This window comes from Tachyglossus aculeatus, chromosome 6 (genome assembly GCF_015852505.1).
Source record: "Tachyglossus aculeatus isolate mTacAcu1 chromosome 6, mTacAcu1.pri, whole genome shotgun sequence".
Taxonomy (NCBI): domain Eukaryota; kingdom Metazoa; phylum Chordata; class Mammalia; order Monotremata; family Tachyglossidae; genus Tachyglossus; species Tachyglossus aculeatus.
In genome coordinates, this window is record NC_052071.1 from 36,495,353 (window position 1) to 36,514,008 (window position 18,656).

Sequence of the window (18,656 nt, forward strand, 5' to 3'; positions counted from 1 at the left end):
CTTCACATGTAGTAAGCGCTTAACAAATGCCATTATTATTACCCAGCGTTTAGAATAGTGCTTCACATAAGCACTTAACAAATGCCATTATTTTCATCCAGCGCTTAGAACAGTGCTTCATAGTAAGCGCTTAAAAATTGCCATTATTATCCAGCGCTTAGAACAGTGCTTCACACATAGTAAGCGCTTAACAAATACCAATATTATTATCCGGCGCTTAGAACAGTGCTTCCCACATAGTAAGCACTTACCAAATGCCATGATTATGATTTGTCCATATTTACTCTATTTTATTTTGTTACTATGTTTTGTTTTGTTGTCTGTCTCCCCCTTTCAATCGTCTGTGAGCCCGCTGTTGGGTAGGGACCGGCTCTAGATGTTGCCAACTTGTCCTTCCCAAGCGCTTAGTCCAGTGCTCTGCAAACAGTAAGCGCTCAATATGAATGAATGAATGAATAAGTGCTTACCAAATGCCATTATTATTACCCAGCGTTTAGAACAGTGCTTCCCACATAGTAAGCGCTTACCAAATGCCATTATTATCCAGCGCTTAGAACAGGGCTTCCCACATAAGTAAGCGCTTCCCAAATACCAATATTATTATCCAGCGCTTGGAACAGGGCTTCCCACATAGTAAGCGCTTAACAAATACCATTATTATTATCCAGCGCTTGGAACACGGCTTCCCACATAGTAAGCGCTTACCACATGAGATGACTATTATCCAGCACTTGGAGCAGGGCTTCCCACATAGTAAGTGCTTACCAAATACCATTACCATTATCCAGCGCTTGGAACAGTGCTTCCCGCATAGTAAGTGCTTACCAAGTACCAATATTATTATCCAGCGCTTGGAGCAGGGTTTCCCACATAAGTAAGCGCTTACCAAATACCATTATTATTATCCAGCGCTTGGAGCAGGGCTTCCCACATAAGTAAACGCTTACCAAATACCAAAATTATTATCCAGCGCTTGGAGCAGGGCTTCCCACATAGTAAGCGTTTACCAAATTCCCGTGATTATTATCCAGCGCTTGGAGCAGGGCTTCCCACATAGTAAGCACTTACCAAACACCAATATTATTATCCAGCTCAGAGCAGGGCTTCCCACATAGTAAGCGCTTACCAAATACCAATATTATTATCCAGCGCTTAGGACAGTGCTTCCCACATAGTAAGCGCTTACCAAATACCAATATGATTACCCAGCGCTTAGAGCAGGGCTTCCCACATAGTAAGCGCTTACCAAATACCATTACCATTATCCAGCGCTTGGAACAGGGCTTTCCACATAGTAAGCGCTTACCAGATACCAATATTATTATCCAGCTCTTAGAGCAGGGCTTCCTACATAGTAAGCGCTTACCAAATGCGATGATTATTATCCAGCGCTTGGAGCAGGGCTTCCCACATAGTAAGCGCTTCCCAAATGCGATGATTATTATCCAGCGCTTGGAGCAGGGCTTCCCACATAGTAAGCACTAACTAAATACCATCACTATTATCCAGCGCTTAGAGCAGGGCTTCCCACATAAGTAAGCGCTTACCAAACACCATCATTATTATCCAGCGCTTCGAGCAGGGCTTCCCACATAGTAAGCGCTTCCCAAATACCAATATTATCATCCAGCGCTTGGAGCAGGGCTTCCCACGTAAGTAAGCGCTTCCCAAATACCAATATTATTATCCAGCGCTTGCCACATAGTAAGCGCTTCCCAAATGCGATGATTATTATCCAGCGCTTGGAGCAGGGCTACCCACATAGTAAGCGCTTACTGAACACCAATATTATTATCCAGCACTTAGAGCAGGGCTTCCCACATAGTAAGCGCTTACCAAACACCAATATTATTATCCAGCTTTTAGAGTAGGGCTTCCCACACAGTAAGCACTTACCAAATACCAATATCATTATCCAGCACTTAGAGCAGGGCTTCCCACATAGTAAGCGCTTACCAAATACCAATATTATCATCCAGCGCTTGGAACAGGGCTTCCCACATAGTAAGTGCTTCCCAAATGTGCTGATTATTATCCAGTGCTTGGAACAGTGCTTCCCACATAGTAAGCACTTACCAAATGCCATGATTATTACCCAGCGCTTAGAGCAGGGCTTCCCACATAGTAAGCGCTTACCAAATGCGCTGATTATTATCCAGCGCTTGGAGCAGGGCTTCCCACCTAGTAAGCACTTACCAAATGCCATGATTATTACCCAGCGCTTAGAGCAGGGCTTCCCACCTAGTAAGCACTTACCAAATGCCATGATTATTACCCAGCGCTTAGAGCAGGGCTTCTCACATAGTAAGCGCTTACCAAATACCAATATAATTATCCAGCGCTTGCCACATAGTAAGCGCTTCCCAAATGCGATGATTATTATCCAGCGCTTGGAGCAGGGCTTCCCACATAGTCAGCGCTTCCCAAATGCGATGATTATTATCCAGCGCTTGGAGCAGGGCTTCCCACATAGTAAGCGCTTCCCAAATACCAATATTATTATCCAGCGCTTGGAGCAGGGCTTCCCACATAGCAAGCGCTCACCAAACGCCAATATTATTATCCAGCGCTTAGAGCAGGGCTTCCCACATAGTAAGCGCTTCCCAAATACCAATATTATCATCCAGCGCTTCAAACAGTGCTTCCCACAGAGTAAGCACTTACCAAATGCGATGACTATTATCCAGCGCTTAGGGCAGTGCTTCCCACATAGTAAGCCCTTACCAAATACCAATATTATTATCCAGCGCTTGGAGCAGGGCTTCCCACATAGTAAGCGCTTCCCAAATGCACTGATTATTATCCAGCGCTTAGAGCAGGGCTTCCCACATAGTAAGCACTTACCAAATGCCATGATTATTATCCAGCGCTTAGAGTAAGGCTTCCCACATAGTAAGCGCTTCCCAAATGCGCTGATTATTATCCAGCGCTTCGAGCAGGGCTTCCCACATAGTAAGCGCTTACCAAACACCAATATTATTATCCAGCGCTTAGAGCAGGGCTTCCCACATAGTAAGCGCTTACCAAATACCAATATTATTATCCAACGCTTACAACAGGGCTTCCCACATAGTAAGCACTTACCAAATGCCATGATTATTATCCAGCGCTTGGAGCAGGGCTTCCCACATAGTAAGCGCTTACCAAATACCATTATTATTATCCAGCGCTTAAAGCAGGGCTTCCCACATAGTAAGCGCTTCCCAAATGCCATTATTATCCAGCTCTTAGAACACTGGTTCCCACACAGTAGGCGCTTCCCACATAGTAAGCGCTGACCAAATACCAATATTATTATCCAACGCTTACAACAGTGCTTCCCACATAGTAAGCACTTACCAAATGCCATGATTATTATCCAGCGCTTCGAGCAGGGCTTCCCACATAGTAAGCGCTTACCAAATTCCGTGATTATTATCCAGCGCTTGGAGCAGGGCTTCCCACATAGTAAGCCCTTCCCAAATACCAATATTATTATCCAACGCTTAGAGCAGGGCTTCCTACATAGTAAGCGCTTACCAAATACCAATATTGTTATCCAGCGCTTAGAGCAGGGCTTCCCACATAGTAAGCGCTTACCAAATACCAACATTATTATCCAGCTCTTAGAGCAGGGCTCCCCACATAGTAAGCGCTTACCAAATGCCATGATTATTATCCAGCGCTTACAACAGTGCTTCCCACATAGTAAGCGCTTCCCAAATGCGCTGATGATTATCCAGGGCTTGGAGCAGGGCTTCCCAAATGCGCTGATGATTATCCAGGGCTTGGAGCAGGGCTTCCCACATAGTAAGCGCTTCCCAAATACCAATATTATCATCCAGCGCTTGGAGCAGGGCTTCCCACATAGTAAGCGCTTCCCAAATACCAATATTATCATCCAGCGCTTGGAGCAGGGCTTCCCACATAGTAAGCGCTTCCCAAATACCAATATTATCATCCAGCGCTTGGAGCAGGGCTTCCCACATAGTAAGCGCTTCCCAAATACCAATATTATCATCCAGCGCTTGGAGCAGGGCTTCCCACATAATAAGCGCTTCCCAAATACCACTATTATCATCCAGCGCTTGGAGCAGGGCTTCCCACATAATAAGCGCTTCCCAAATACCAATATTATCATCCAGCGCTTGGAGCAGGGCTTCCCACATAGTAAGCGCTTCCCAAATACCAATATTATCATCCAGCGCTTGGAGCAGGGCTTCCCACATAGTAAGCGCTTCCCAAATACCAATATTATCATCCAGCGCTTGGAGCAGGGCTTCCCACATAGTAAGCGCTTCCCAAATACCAATATTATCATCCAGCGCTTGGAGCAGGGCTTCCCACATAAGTAAGGGCTTCCCAAATACCAATATTATCATCCAGCGCTTGGAGCAGGGCTTCCCACATAATAAGCGCTTCCCAAATACCAATATTATCATCCAGCGCTTGGAGCAGGGCTTCCCACATAATAAGCGCTTCCCAAATACCAATATTATTATCCAGCGCTTGGAGCAGGGCTTCCCACATAAGTAAGCGCTTCCCAAATACCAATATTATCATCCAGCGCTTAGAGCAGGGCTTCCCACATAGTAAGCGTTTACCAAATACCATGATTATTATCCAGCGCTTGGAGCAGGGCTTCCCACATAGTAAGCGCTTCCCAAATACCAATATTCTTATCCAGCGCTTAGAGCAGGGCTTCCCACATAGTAAGCGCTTCCCAAATGCGCTGATGATTATCCAGGGCTTGGAGCAGGGCTTCCCACATAGTAAGCGCTTCCCAAATACCAATATTATCATCCAGCGCTTGGAGCAGGGCTTCCCACATAGTAAGCGCTCACCAAACACCAATATTATTATCCAGCGCTTAGAGTAAGGCTTCCCACACAAGTAAGCGCTTCCCAAATACCGTCATTATTATCCAGCGCTTGGAGCGGGGCTTCCCACATAGTAAGCGCTTCCCAAATACCACTATTATCATGCAGCGCTTGGAACAGGGCTTCCCACCTAGTAAGCGCTTAGCAAATACCCATATTATTACCCAGCGCTTGGAGCGGGGCTTCGCACCTAGTAAGCGCTGACGAAACGCGGTGATTGTGGTGATTGTGTGGTGTCCCTTCCCCCCGTCCCGTCCCCGTCCCCCCGGTCCCCCCGTCCCCCGTCCCTCACCGCGGGCGGCCTGATTTTGCAGATGCCGGACTTCTCGGCGATGGGCCTGATCTTGGCGATGTAGCCCAGCGGGTCCCGGAACTCGGCCCAGCTGGGCTCGAACACGGGGCACTCGGGCGGCGGCAAGAAGTCGTCGGAGCCGGGCTCCATGGCGGAGCGGAGTCCCTCCGCCTCCTCTCCTCGCCCTCTCCCCTCCTCAGGGGGCCATGGCGTCGCCCACGGTCCGACCCCCTCGCTATCGCCTCACACCCGCCGCCGCCGCCATCTTGCCGCCTCCTCCCCGTCCCGTCGCCCTCCCACCACAACAAACCGTATCCCTCCGCGAGCCCCCCGCGGCCCCCACGGCCCGGGCCGCCCCCTCCCGTCGGACCCCCCGGACTTCCACGCTCCCACCGGGGACCGAAAGCGGGGATCCCCGACCGACAGGGCCGGAGGGAGCCGTCCCCGCCGTGGAGAAATAGTCCCGGGCCGGTGGAGGGACACGGCGACGGCGCGCCTGCGCCGGGTCTCGTTGCGGACGGGCACGTTTAAAGGGCGGGGTGCGCATGCGCGCTGCGGAGGGCGACAGGAAGAGAAGCGGCGGCGGCGGAGGGCGCGCTGACGAGGTCGCGGCCCGCCCCTTCAAGGAGGAGCTGAGGGGAAGCCTGGGGAATCATAATAATAATAATAAAATAATAATAAAAAAATAATAATAATAAATATAGCATTTACTAAACTCTTACTACGTGCAAAGCGCTGTTCTAAGCGCTGGGGAAGTCACAGGGTGATCAGGTTGTCCCCTACTTCCCAAGCGCTTCGTCCAGTGCTCTGCACACAGTAAGCGCTCAACAAATACGATTGATTGATTGATAATAATAATAATGGCATTTATTAAGCGCTTACTACGTGCAAAGCGCTGTTCTAAGCGCTGGGGAGGTCACAGGGTGATCAGGTTGTCCCCTACTTCCCAAGCGCTTCGTCCAGTGCTCTGCACACAGTAAGCGCTCAATAAATACGATTGATTGATTGATTGATAATAATAATAATGGCATTTATTAAGCACTTACTACGTGCAAGGCCCTGTTTTGTACTTCCCAAGCGCTTAGTCCAGTGCTCTGCACACAGTAAGCGCTCAATAAAGACGATTGACGATGATGTTCTAAGCGCTGGGGAGGTTACAAGGTGATCAGGTTGTCCCATACTTCCCAAGCGCTTCGTCCAATGCTCTGCACACAGTAAGCGCTCAATAAAGACGATTGATTGATTGATTGATTGATGGGGGGTTCACAGTCTTCATCCCCATTTTCCAGATGAGGGAACTGAGGCCCAGCTTCCCCTTTTAGACTGTGAGCCCACTGTTGGGTAGGGACCGTCTCGATACGTTGCCAACTTGGACTTCCCAAGCACTTAGTCCAGTGCTCTGCACACAGTAAGCGCTCAATAAATACGATTGATTGATTGATTGATGAGGGATTCACAGTCTTCATCCCCATTTTCCAGATGAGGGAACTGAGGCACAGCTCCCCCGTTTAGACTGTGAGCCCACTGTTGGGTAGGGACCGTCTATATGTTGCCAGCTTGTACTTCCCAAGCGCTTAGTACAGTGCTCTGCACACAGTAAGCGCTCAATAAATACGATTGATTGATTGATTGATTGATTGACTGTCTATGTTGCCAACTTGTACTTCCCAAGCGCTTAGTACAGTGCTCTGCACACAGTAAGCGCTCAATAAAAACGATTGATTGATTGTCTCTATATGTTGCCAACTTGTACTTCCCAAGCGCTTAGTACAGTGCTCTGCACACAGTAAGCACTCAATAAATACGATTGATTGATTGGTTGATTAAGTGACTCGCCCAAAGTCACACAGCTGACGACTGGCAGAGCCGGGATTCGAACCCATGACCTCTGACTCTAAAACCCGTGCTCTTTCCACTGAGCCACGCTGCCGGCCCTCAGCCTTCCCGGGAAATCCTGGGAAATCAATCAATCAATCGTATTTATTGAGCGCTTACTGTGTGCAGAGCACTGTACTAAGCGCTTGGGAAGTCCAAGTTGGCAACATCTAGAGACGGTCCCTACCCAACAGCGGGCTCACAGTCTAGAAGGGGGAGACAGACAACAAAACAAATTAACAAAATAAAATAAATAGAATAGATATGTACTAGTAAAATAAATAAATAGAGTAATAAATATGTGCAAACTAGCTCGCTCTCTTCCTCCCTTCAAAGCCCTACCTCATTCATTCATTCTTTCAATTACTTATTGAGCGCTTCCTGTGTGCAGAGCACTGCACTAACATCCCGCCCCTTGAAGGAGGAGCCTCTGGGAAGCGAAGGGAATGCCGGCCTCATCCTTCCCGGGAAACTAGCTCGCTCTCTTCCTCCCTTCAAAGCCCCACTGAGAACTCACTTTTTATTCATTCATTCATTCATTCAATCGTAGAACTCACTTTTCCTTCATTCATTCAATCGTATTTATTGAGCACTTCCTGTGTGCAGAGCACTGGACTAACATCCCGCCCCTTGAAGGAGGAGCCTCTGGGAAGCGAGAGGAATGCCGGGCCTTAGCCTTTGCCGGGCCTTAGCCTTCCCGGGAAACTAGCTAGCTCGCTTCCTCCCTTCAAAGCCCTACTGAGAGATCACCTCATTCATTCAATCGTATTTACTGAGTGCTTACTGTGTGCAGAGCACTGGACTAAGCGCTTGGGAAGTCCAAGTTGGCAACTTATAAAGACGGTCCCTACCCAACAGTCTAGAAGGGGGAGACAGGCAACAAAACAGAACATATAAACCAAATAAAATAAATAGAATAAATATGCACAAGTAAAATAGAGTAATAAATATGTACAAACATATATACATATTCATTCATTCATTCAATCATATATCTCGAGCGCTTCCCGTGTGCAGAGCACTGGACTCTTTTAGACTGTGAGCCCACTTTTAGACTGTGAGCCCACTTTTAGACTGTGAGCCCACTGTTGGGTAGGGACTGTCTCTATGTGATGCCAATTTGTACTTCCCAAGCACTTAGTACAGTGCTCTGCACATAGTAAGCGCTCAATAAATACGATTGATTGATTGATTGGACTAAGAGCTTGGGAAGGATAAATTGGCAACGTACAGAGACGGTCCCTACCCAACAGTGGACTCACAGTCTAGAGGGGGAAGACAGACAACGAAACAAAGCATATAAACCAAATAAAATAAATAGAATAAATATGCACAAGTTAAATAAATTAGAGTAATAAATATGTACAAGCATATATACATATTAATTCATTCATTCAATCGTATTTATCGAGCGCTTACTGTGTGCAGAGCACTGGACTAAGCGCTTGGGAAGTCCAAGTTGGCAACATCTAGAGACAGTCCCTACCCAACAGCGGACTCACAGTCTAGAAGGGGAAGACAGACAATGAAACAAAGCATATAAACCAAATAAAATAGAGTAATAAACATGTACAAACATATATACATATTCATTCATTCATTCAATCGTATTTATTGAGTGTTTACTGTGTGCAGAGCACTGGACTAAGCGCTTGGGAAGTACAAGTTGGCAACATCTAGAGATGGTCCCTACCCAACAGCGGGCTCACAGTCTAGAAGGGGGAGACAGGCAACAAAACATATAAACTAAATAAAATAAATAGAATAAATATGTACAAGTAAAATAGAGTACTAAATCTGTACAAACATATATACATATATACAGGTGCTGTGGGGAGGGGAAGGAGGTAAGGCGGGGAGGATGGGGAGGAGAAGGAGGGGGCTCAGTGTGGGAAGGCCTCCTGGAGGAGGTGAGCTCTCAGTAGGGCTTTGAAGGGAGGAAGAGAGCACTTCCCAAGCGCTTAGTCCAGTGCTCTGCACACAGTAAGCGCTCAATAAATACAATTGAATGAATGAATGAACCCGCAGGGACTTGGGAATCCTCGAGCTGGGCAGCAAAAGGGACCCGATTTGTTGTCTGTCTCCCCCCTTCTAGACTGTGAGCCCGTTGGTGCGTAGGGACCGTTTCTCTAGGTTTCCGGCTTGTAATAATAATAATGATAATAATGATGGCATTTGTTAAGCACTTACTATGTGCAGAGCACTGCTCTAATAATAATAATGTTGGCATTAAGCGCTTACTATGTGCAAAGCACTGTTCTAAGCGCTGGGGAGGTTACAAGGTGATCAGGTTGTCCCATGGGGGTTCACAGTCTTCATCCCCATTTTACAGATGAGGGAACTGAGGGGCAGAGAAGTTAAGTGACTTGCCCAAAGTCACACAGCTGACAACTGGTGGAGGCAGGATTTGAACCCAAGCGCTGGAGGCGGATCCAAGGTGTTCAGGTTGTCCCACGTGGGGCTCACAGTCTTCACCCCCATTTTACAGATGAGGGAACTGAGGCTCAGAGAAGTGAAGTGACTTGCCCAAGGTCACACGGCAGACACGTGGTGGAGCCGGGATTCGAACCCATTCATTCATTCATTCAATCGTATTTATTGAGCGCTGACTGTGTGCAGGGCACTGGACTAAGCGCTTGGGAAGTCCAAGTTGGCAACATCGAGAGACGGTCCCTACCCAACAGCGGGCTCACAGTCTAGAAGGGGGAGACAGACAACTAAACAAAACATATTAACAAAATAAAATACATAGAATAAATATGTACAAATAAAATAAATAAATGAATACAGTAATAAATACATAAAAACATATATCCATATATACAGGTGCTGTGGGGAGGGGAAGGAGGTAAGGTGGGGGGATGGGGAGAGGAAGGATGGGAATGACCCATGACCTCTGACTCCAAAGCTCTTGTACTTCCCAAGCGCTTAGCACAGTGCTCTGCACACAGTCAGAGCTCAATAAACACGATGAAATGAATGAACAATAATAATTGTGGTATTTGTTAAGTGCTTACTATGTTCTAAGTACTGGGGAGGATCCAAGGTGATCAGGTTGTCCCACATGGGGCTCACAGTCTTCATCCCCATTTTATAGATGAGGGAACTGAGGCTCAGAGAAGTGAACTGACTTGCCCAAGGTCACAAAGCAGACTTGTGGCGGAGCTGGGATTTGAACCCATTACCTCTGACTCCAAAGCTCTTGTACTTCCCAAGCGCTTAGCACAGTGCTCTGCACACAGTTAGTGCTCAATAAATACAATGAAGTGAATGAACAATAATAATTGTGGTATTTGTTAAGCGCTTACTATGTTCTAATCGCTGGGGAGGATCCAAGGTGATCAGGTTGTCAGACGTGGGACTCACAGTCTTCATCCCCATTTTACAGATGAGGGAACTGAGGCTCAGAGAAGTGAAGTGACTTGCCCAAGGTCACACAGCAGACATGTGGTGGAGCTGGGATTCGAACCCATGACCTCTGACTCCAAAGCCCGTGTACTTCCCAAAGCCCTTGTACTTCCTAAGTGCTTAGCACAGTGCTGAGCACACAGCGCTCAATAAATACGATGGAATGGATGAATAATAATAATTGTGGTACTTGTTAAGCGCTTACTATGTTCTAAGCGCTGGGGAGGATCCAAGGTGATCAGGTTGTCCCACGGGGGGCTCGCAGTCTTCATCCCCATTTTACAGATGAGGGAACTGAGGCTCAGAGAAGTGAAGTGACTTGCCCAAGGTCACACAGCAGACATGTGGCGGAGCTGGGATTCAAACCCATGACCTCTGACTCCAAAGCTCTTGTACTTCCCAAGCGCTTAGTACAGCGCTCTGCACACAGTAAGCGCTCGATAAATACGATTGATTGATTGATTGATTATGAGCCCACTGTTGGGTAGGGACTGTCTCTATATGTTGCCAACTTGTACTTCCCAAGCGCTTAGTCCAGTGCTCTGCACACAGTAAGCGCTCAATAAATACGATCGATTGATTAACAAATACCATAAACAAACAAACAGAAAAACCCAATTCCTTCTTTGGTCCAGGTCAAGGACGCTGAGCTCAGCCCGGAGTTTCCGGATGAAACTCTTGAACCTCAGTAACTGACGCTGCCTCAGACTCCTTGATTGTTATTAATATTATTATTGACATTTGTTAAGCCCCCATTACGTAGCAAGCACTATACTGTACCAAGATAAACTTGAATAATTAATATTAATATAGTATTAAGTGTTTTCTATCGGCCAAGCCCAAGTTAATCGGTTCAAATGCAGTCCTTGTCCCAGGAGAAGGAGAATCAGCCTCGGCCTTGTTATCAAGGTGATTAAACCCCACTGAACAGCAGGCCGGGGGTCCTGATTAGATCATCATCATCAATCGTATTTATTGAGCGCTTACTATGTGCAGAGCACTGTACTAAGCGCTTGGGAAGTCCAAATTGGCAACATCTAGAGACAGTCCCTACCCAACAGCGGGCTCACAGTCTAAAAGGGGGAGACAGAGAACAAAACCAAACATACTAACAAAATAAAATAAATAGAATAGATATGTACAAGTAAAAGAAAGAAAGAAAGAAAGAAATAGAGTAATGAATATGTACATATATACATCTATACAGGTGCTGTGGGGAAGGGAAGGAGGTAAGAAGGCGGGGGATGTAGATCCAAGGGGTAGCTTCATCTTGTTCTCAGCTACTCCTTTCAGAATCAATCAATCAATCGTATCTATTGAGCGCTTACTGTGTGCAGAGCGCTGTACTAAGCGCTTGGGAAGTACAAGTTGGCAACATATAGAGACGGTCCCTACCCCACAGTGGGCTCACAGTCTGGTCAGAAGACCAGAGAACAAAGGGAAGATGTGCTGTGAAGTGCTCCCCGTTTACAGATGAGAAAACTGAGGCATAGAGAAGCTGAGCGACTTGTCCAAGGTCACATACAGGCAAGTGGCAGAGGCAGGATTAGAATTAGAGGATTGATTGATTGATTGATTGATTGAGACTGTGAGCCCAATGTTGGGTAGGGACTGTCTCTATATGTTGCCAATTTGTCCTTCCCAAGCGCTTAGTACAGTGCTCTGCACATAGTAAGCGCTCAATAAATACGATCGATGATGATGACTACCATATTGGCCTAGAAGAGATCCAAGAGGACCCGCCCTCTTGGGTCTGATCTTCCTGGCGTCCCAACATCCTTCCGTGAGCTCGTCTCGCTGATTATGAGGTGGAGAGCCCAGATCTTGCCTGCCAGACAATCAATCAATCAATCGTATTTATTGAGCGCTTACTGTGTGCAGAGCACTGGACTAAGCGCTTGGGAAGTCCAAGTTGGCAACATAGGGAGACGGTCCCTACCCAACAGTGGGCTCACAGTCTAGAGGGGGGAGACAGAGAACAAAACAAAACACATTAACAAAATAAAATAGAATAGATATGTACAAGTAAAATAAATAAATAGAGTAATAAATCCGTACAAACATATATACATATATACAGGTGCTGTGGGGAAGGGAAGGAGGTAAGGTGGGGGGGATGGAGAGGGGGACGAGGGGGAGAGGACACAGGTCAGACACATCTCTCAGTGTGGCTCAGTGGAAAGAGCCCGGGCTTTGGAGTCAGAGGTCATGAGTTCAAATCCCGACTCCGACAGTTATCAGCTGTGTGCCTTTGGGCAAGTCACTTAACTTCTCTGGGCCTCAGTTCCCTCATCTGTAAAATGGGGATTAAAACTGTGAGTCCCCCCTGGGACAACCTGATCACCCTTGTAACCTCCCCAGCGCTTAGAACAGTGCTTTGCACATAGTAAGCGCTTAATAAATGCCATCATTATGAGAAGCAGCGTGGCTCAGTGGAAAGAGCCCGGGCTTTGGAGTCAGAGGTCATGGGTTCAAATCCCAACTCTGCCACCTGACTGCTGTGTAACCTTGGGCAAGTCACTTCACTTCTCTGAGCCTCAGTTACCTCATCTGTAAAAGGGGGATTAAGATTGTGAGCCCCACGTGGGGCAACTTGATCACCTTGTATCCCCCCCAGCGCTTAGAACAGTGCTCTGCATATAGTAGGCACTTAACAAATGCCATCATTATTATTATTATTATTATTATTATTATTATTATTATTATTATTATCTCTCCCCATCGGTTAGGGGGTCTGCAGCCATCTGCGGAGAACAGAGAAGCAGCATGGCTCAGTGGAAAGAGCCCGGGCTTTGGAGGTCATGGGTTCAAATCCTGGCTCCGCCAGTTGTCAGCTGTGTGACTTTGGGCAAGTCGCTTAACTTCTCTGTGCCTCAGTTACCTCATCTGGAAAATGGAGATTAAGACTGTGAGCCCCCCGGGGGACAACCTGATCACCTTGTAACCTTCCCAGCACTTAGAACAGTGCCTTGCACATAGTAAGTACTTAATAAATGCCATCATTATTATTATTATTATTATTATTATTATTATTATTATTATTATCTGGATCTTCCCCATCTCAGCTACCTCATTTGGTCCCTGCTGATCTTCCTCTGTTGTTGTTCCTCCACTCTCTCCAGCTTCACCGTCACCAGGCAGAGAATGTGAGGAGGGGCAGGGATGCGAGAGGAGCCTTTTTACAAAAAGCAGTGTGGCAGAGAAGCAGCATGGCTCAGTGGAAAAGAACATGGGCTTTGGAGTCAGAAGTCATGGGTTCAAATCCCAGCTCTGCCAATTGTCAGCTGTGTGACTTTGGGCAAGTCACTTAACTTCTCTGTGCCTCAGTTACCTCATCTGTAAAATGGGGATGAAGACTGTGAGCCCTCTGTGGGACAACCTGATCACCTTGTAACCTCCCCAGCGCTTAGAACAGTGCTTTGCACATAGTAAGTGCTTAATAAATGCCATTATTATTATTATTAGCAGAAAGAGCACGGTCCTGAGAGTCAGAGGGCCTGAGTTCTAATCCCGGCTCTGCCACGTGCCTGCTGTGTGACCTTGGCCAAGTTATCTAACTCCTTGGTACCTCAGTTTCCTCATCTATAAAATGGGGATTCCATACCAGTTCCCCCTCCCGCTTAGATGGGGAGTCCCACGTGCAACAGGAACTGTTCGATCTTGTATCCACCCCAGCATAAAGTACTTAACAAATACCACAGTTATTATTATCATCAGCAGCATCATTATGATTACTACCTCGTGGCTCAGTGGAAAGAGCCCGGGCTTTGGACTCCGAGGTCATGGGTTCTAATCCCGGCTCCGCCAATTGTCAGCTGTGTGACTTTGGGCAAGTCACTTCACTTCTCTGCACCTCAGTTACTTCATCTGTAAAATGGGGATTAAGACTGTGAGCCTCCCGTGAGACAACCGCATCACCTTGTAACCTCCCCAGCTCTTAGAACAGTGCTTTGCACATAGTAAGCACTTAATAAATGCTATCATTCTTATTATTATTACCTCCATCCTGCTGTGCTGGGGCCTGGAGGGAGAGGGAAGATAATGGAGAGAGGGTCTGCTACTGCCTGACTCCTCTGCAACTGATCCTCAGCTCATCCCTTTCATCCCCTTTTGAGACTGTGAGCCCACTGTTGGGTAGGGACTGTCTCTATATGTTGCCAATTTGTACTTCCCAAGCGCTTAGTACAGTGCTCTGCACATAGTAAGCGCTCAATAAATACGATTGATGATGATGATGATCCCTTTCCCCGCCAAAGTCCCGGCAGGCCCCTTCAGTCACCAGGTCCCTAGATTGTAAGCTTGTTGTTGTCAAGGGAACATGTCTACCAACTCTGATGTATTCTCCCAAGCAGTCAGTAATAATAATAATAATAATAATAATAATGATAATAATAATAATAATAATAATATTTGTTAAGTACTTACTATGTGCCAAGCACTGTTCCAAGCACTGTTACAAGATACAACCTGATCTCCTTGTAACCTCCCCAGCGCTTAGAACAGTGCTTTGCATGTAGTAAGTGCTTAATAAATGCCGCCATCATCATCATCATCATCATCATCAATCGTATTTATTGAGAGCTTACTGTGTGCAGAGCCCTGTACTAAGCGCTTGGGAAGTACAAGTTGGCAACATATAGAGACAGTCCCTACCCAACAGTGGGCTCACAGTCTAAAATAAGTGCCATCATCATCATCATGGTGATCAGGTTGTCCCACATGGGGCTCACAATCTTAATCCCCATTTTACAGACGAGGTAACAGAGGCACAGAGAAGTTAAGTGACTTGCCCAAAGTCACACAGCTGACAATTGGCAGAGCCGGGATTTGAACCCATACAGTGCACAAAATAAGCGCTCAATAAATACCACTGACCATTGGCAATCTCTGCTCATGTCTCAGAGAGTGCAACTCTATTTCGCTACCAACTCTACCTCCATCTGCCTCAAGTGGGAGCGGAGCCAGGATGCTTCATCGCTAAATGTGCTCACCCTCAAATACAGTCCCTGCCCGGAGTAGGCTTTCAATTATTTGCTGTTTGTCTTTGTTTTTTAGGACCTCTCCATCATCATCATCATCATCATCAATCGTATTTATTGAGCGCTTACTATGTGCAGAGCACTGTACTAAGCGCTTGGGAAGTACAAATTGGCAACATATAGAGACAGTCCCTACCCAACAGTGGGCTCACAGTCTAAAAGGGGGAGACAGAGAACAAAACCAAACATACTAACAAAATAAAATAAATAGGATAGATATGTACAAGTAAAATAAATAGAGTAATAAATATGTACAAAAATATATACATATATACAGGTGCTGTGGGGAAGGGAAGGAGGTAAAATGGGGGGGATGGAGAGGGGGATGAGGGGGAGAGGAAGGAAGGGGCTCAGTCTGGGAAGGCTTCCTGGAGGAGGTGAGCGCTCAGTAGGGCCTTGAAGGGAGGAAGAGAGCGAGCTTGGCGGATGGGCAGAGGGATTGGGGGCATTCCAGGCCCGGGGGAGGACGTGGGCCGGGGGTCGATGGCGGGACAGGCGAGAGCGAGGTACGGTGAGGAGATTAGCGGCAGAGGAGCGGAGGGTGCGGGCCGGGCTGGAGAAGGACAGAAGGGAGGGGAGGTAGGAGGGGGCGAGGCGATGGACAGCCTGGAAGCCCAGGGTGAGGAGTTTCTGCCTGATGCGCGGATTGATTGGTAGCCACTGGAGATTTTTGAGGAAAAAAATCTCCAAGTTCAATCTCTCCAAGTTCAGGTAGAGCTGTGAAGGTGAAAAAAGCCTGTGTAATGAGGTACAGCGTGGCTCACTGGAAAGCACATGGGCTTGGGAGTCAGAGGTCATGGGTTCGAATTCTGACTCTGCCAACTGACAGCTGTGTGACTTCGGGCAAATCACTTAACTTCTCTGGGCCTCAGTTACCTCATCAGTGGAAAGCGCCCGGGCTTTGGAGTCAGGGGTCATGGGTTCGAATCCCGGCTCCGCCACATGTCTGCTGTGTGACCTTGGGCAAGTCACTTAACTTCTCTGAGCCTCAGTTACCTCATCTGTAAAATGGGGGATTAAGACTGTGAGCCCCACGTGGGACAACTTGATCACCTTGTATCCCCCCAGCGCTTAGAACAGTGCTTTGCACATAGTAAGCGCTTAACAAATATTATTATTATTATTACCTCATCTGTAAAATGGGGATTAAGGCTGTAATCAATCAATCAATCGTATTTACTGAGCGCTTACTGAGTGCAGAACACTGTACTAAGCGCTTGGGAAGTACAAGTTGGCAACATCTAGAGACAGTCCCTACCCAACAGTGGGCTCACAGTCTAGAAGGGGGAGACAGAACAAAACCAAACATATTAACAAAATAAAATGAATAGAATAGATATGTACAAGTAAAATAAATACAGTAATAAATATGTACAAACATATATACAGGTGTATATATGTAAGCCCCCTGTGGGACAACCTGATCACCTTGTAACCTCCCCAGTGCTTAGAACAGTGCTTTGCACATAGTAAGTGCTTAATAAATGCCATTATTATTATTATTACTACCCACTTGAAGAAGGAAAAGAAAAGTTTTTTTTAATGACATTTATTAAGCGCTTACTATGTGCAAAGCACTGTTCTAAGCACTGGGGAGCAAGGTGATCAGGTTGTCCCATGCGGGGGCTCACAGTCTTAATCCCCATTTTACAGATGAGGTAACTGAGGCCCAGAGAAGTTAAGTGACTTGCCCAAAGTCACACAGCTGACAATTGGAGGAGCTGGGATGTGAACCCGTGATCTCTGATTCCAAAGCCCGGGCTCTTTCCACTGAGCCACGCTGCTTCCCAAAATTTCAGGTTGAGAGGACTCTCTAGATGGCCAAACCAGTCTCACCAACCATAGTTTCCTCGGTGGTCTGAGCTGAGGGTTAGAAACTTCCAAAATTACACTTCCCAATTCAGATTGCGGCACCAGAAACGGACTCCCCGTTCAGCCGTGATTCCCAACCCTCAAGTCATCAGGGAGTTATCGTAGATGGGGTTCAGCAAGGTTTACTGACCAACTAATAGACCCCACATTTTCAAGAAGAGTCAAACTTCACCACCGAATGATTCCGCCTAACAGCCCACCAGTCCAAGCCCTCCAGCACAAACGGACACAAGGACCCCCTTCTGATCTCTGTAATACAACCCCCAACCATAGCTTTACCCATCATCATCATCATCAATCGTATTTATTGAGCGCTTACTGTGTGCAGAGCACTGTACTAAGCGCTTGGGAAGTACAAGTTGGCAACATATAGAGACAGTCCCTACTCATCATAAATAGTCCTGTGCCTTTCTCTAGATTTAAGCTTGTTGTGGGCAGGAAACAGTGTCCGCTAACTCTGTACTCTCCCAAGTGCTTGAAACAGTGCTCTCCATATAGTAAGTACTCAATAAATACCATTGTTCGATTGCTTGATTTCTCCTGTGGGCCGAGTCCTGAGGGACGGCAAGTACCTTAATGTTTACACCCTGTGTTTACACTCAGGGCAGACAGCCTTCATCAATCGTATTTATTGAGCGCTTACTGTGTGCAGAGCACTGTACTAAGCGCTTGGGAAGGCCTTGGGCCTTCCTCTCTGAGGGGAGGGGAGCTCGGCTGTTTTGTAGTATCTTCCAGAGATGATTGAGTCATCAGCTTTTTGATGACTTCCAGCTTCTCCTGGGCTCCTCCTTAAATTCTGGGCCGACGGCTGCTGTTAACAGGAATTTTTGGGGGTGCTTGTGTTCAATTTTGGGGTCTTGACTGGCCAGGATGGAACTCAACAAAATCCCTTTTCTCCTTATTTTTAAGACAAAAGGCAAACTTTTCTCCACACTTACCAGTTTCACGTCCGTGCACTTTTACACACACACAGAGGCACTCATACCCCCTCTCCATTAGGGCATCTTTATATCCCCAGACATTTGTAGTTGTTGCTGGGAGAAGAGACTTGCATAGACACGGCTTGACTCGTGGGTCTCAAGGTTGGACAATCTATTGTTTGGATGCCCCCAGGCCTCTTTTAGGACGAGGAGATCTGAGAATAGCTGGCCAGGGAGGTGGTCCCCATTGGTGGCCAGCCGTATCGAGACCCTTCGACAAGGGAAGGAGGCCCGCCGAATGGGCAGGAATATACCGGGCCCGGGGGAATTGTCCTCTGGATGCTTGGATGTGCTTGGGCTAGGATTAGAAGTAGCTTTGGGATGGGCAGAT

The 18,656-nt window shown here is 46.9% G+C and overlaps 1 protein-coding gene across 5 annotated transcripts in view; it reads right to left on the reverse strand.

The window, feature by feature from the left end:
• KDM5C (lysine demethylase 5C) overlaps window positions 1-5,377 on the reverse strand; it is a 39,098-nt gene extending 33,721 nt beyond the window's left edge. For all 5 annotated transcript variants that reach the window (XM_038747881.1, XM_038747879.1, XM_038747880.1 and 2 more), the window contains exon 1: window positions 5,152-5,377. In XM_038747881.1, coding sequence (XP_038603809.1) covers window positions 5,152-5,301 — 150 coding nt within the window. In that variant the 5' untranslated portion in view covers window positions 5,302-5,377. The remainder of the gene's footprint in view (window positions 1-5,151) is intronic.
• Window positions 5,378-18,656: the final 13,279 nt, after the last annotated feature.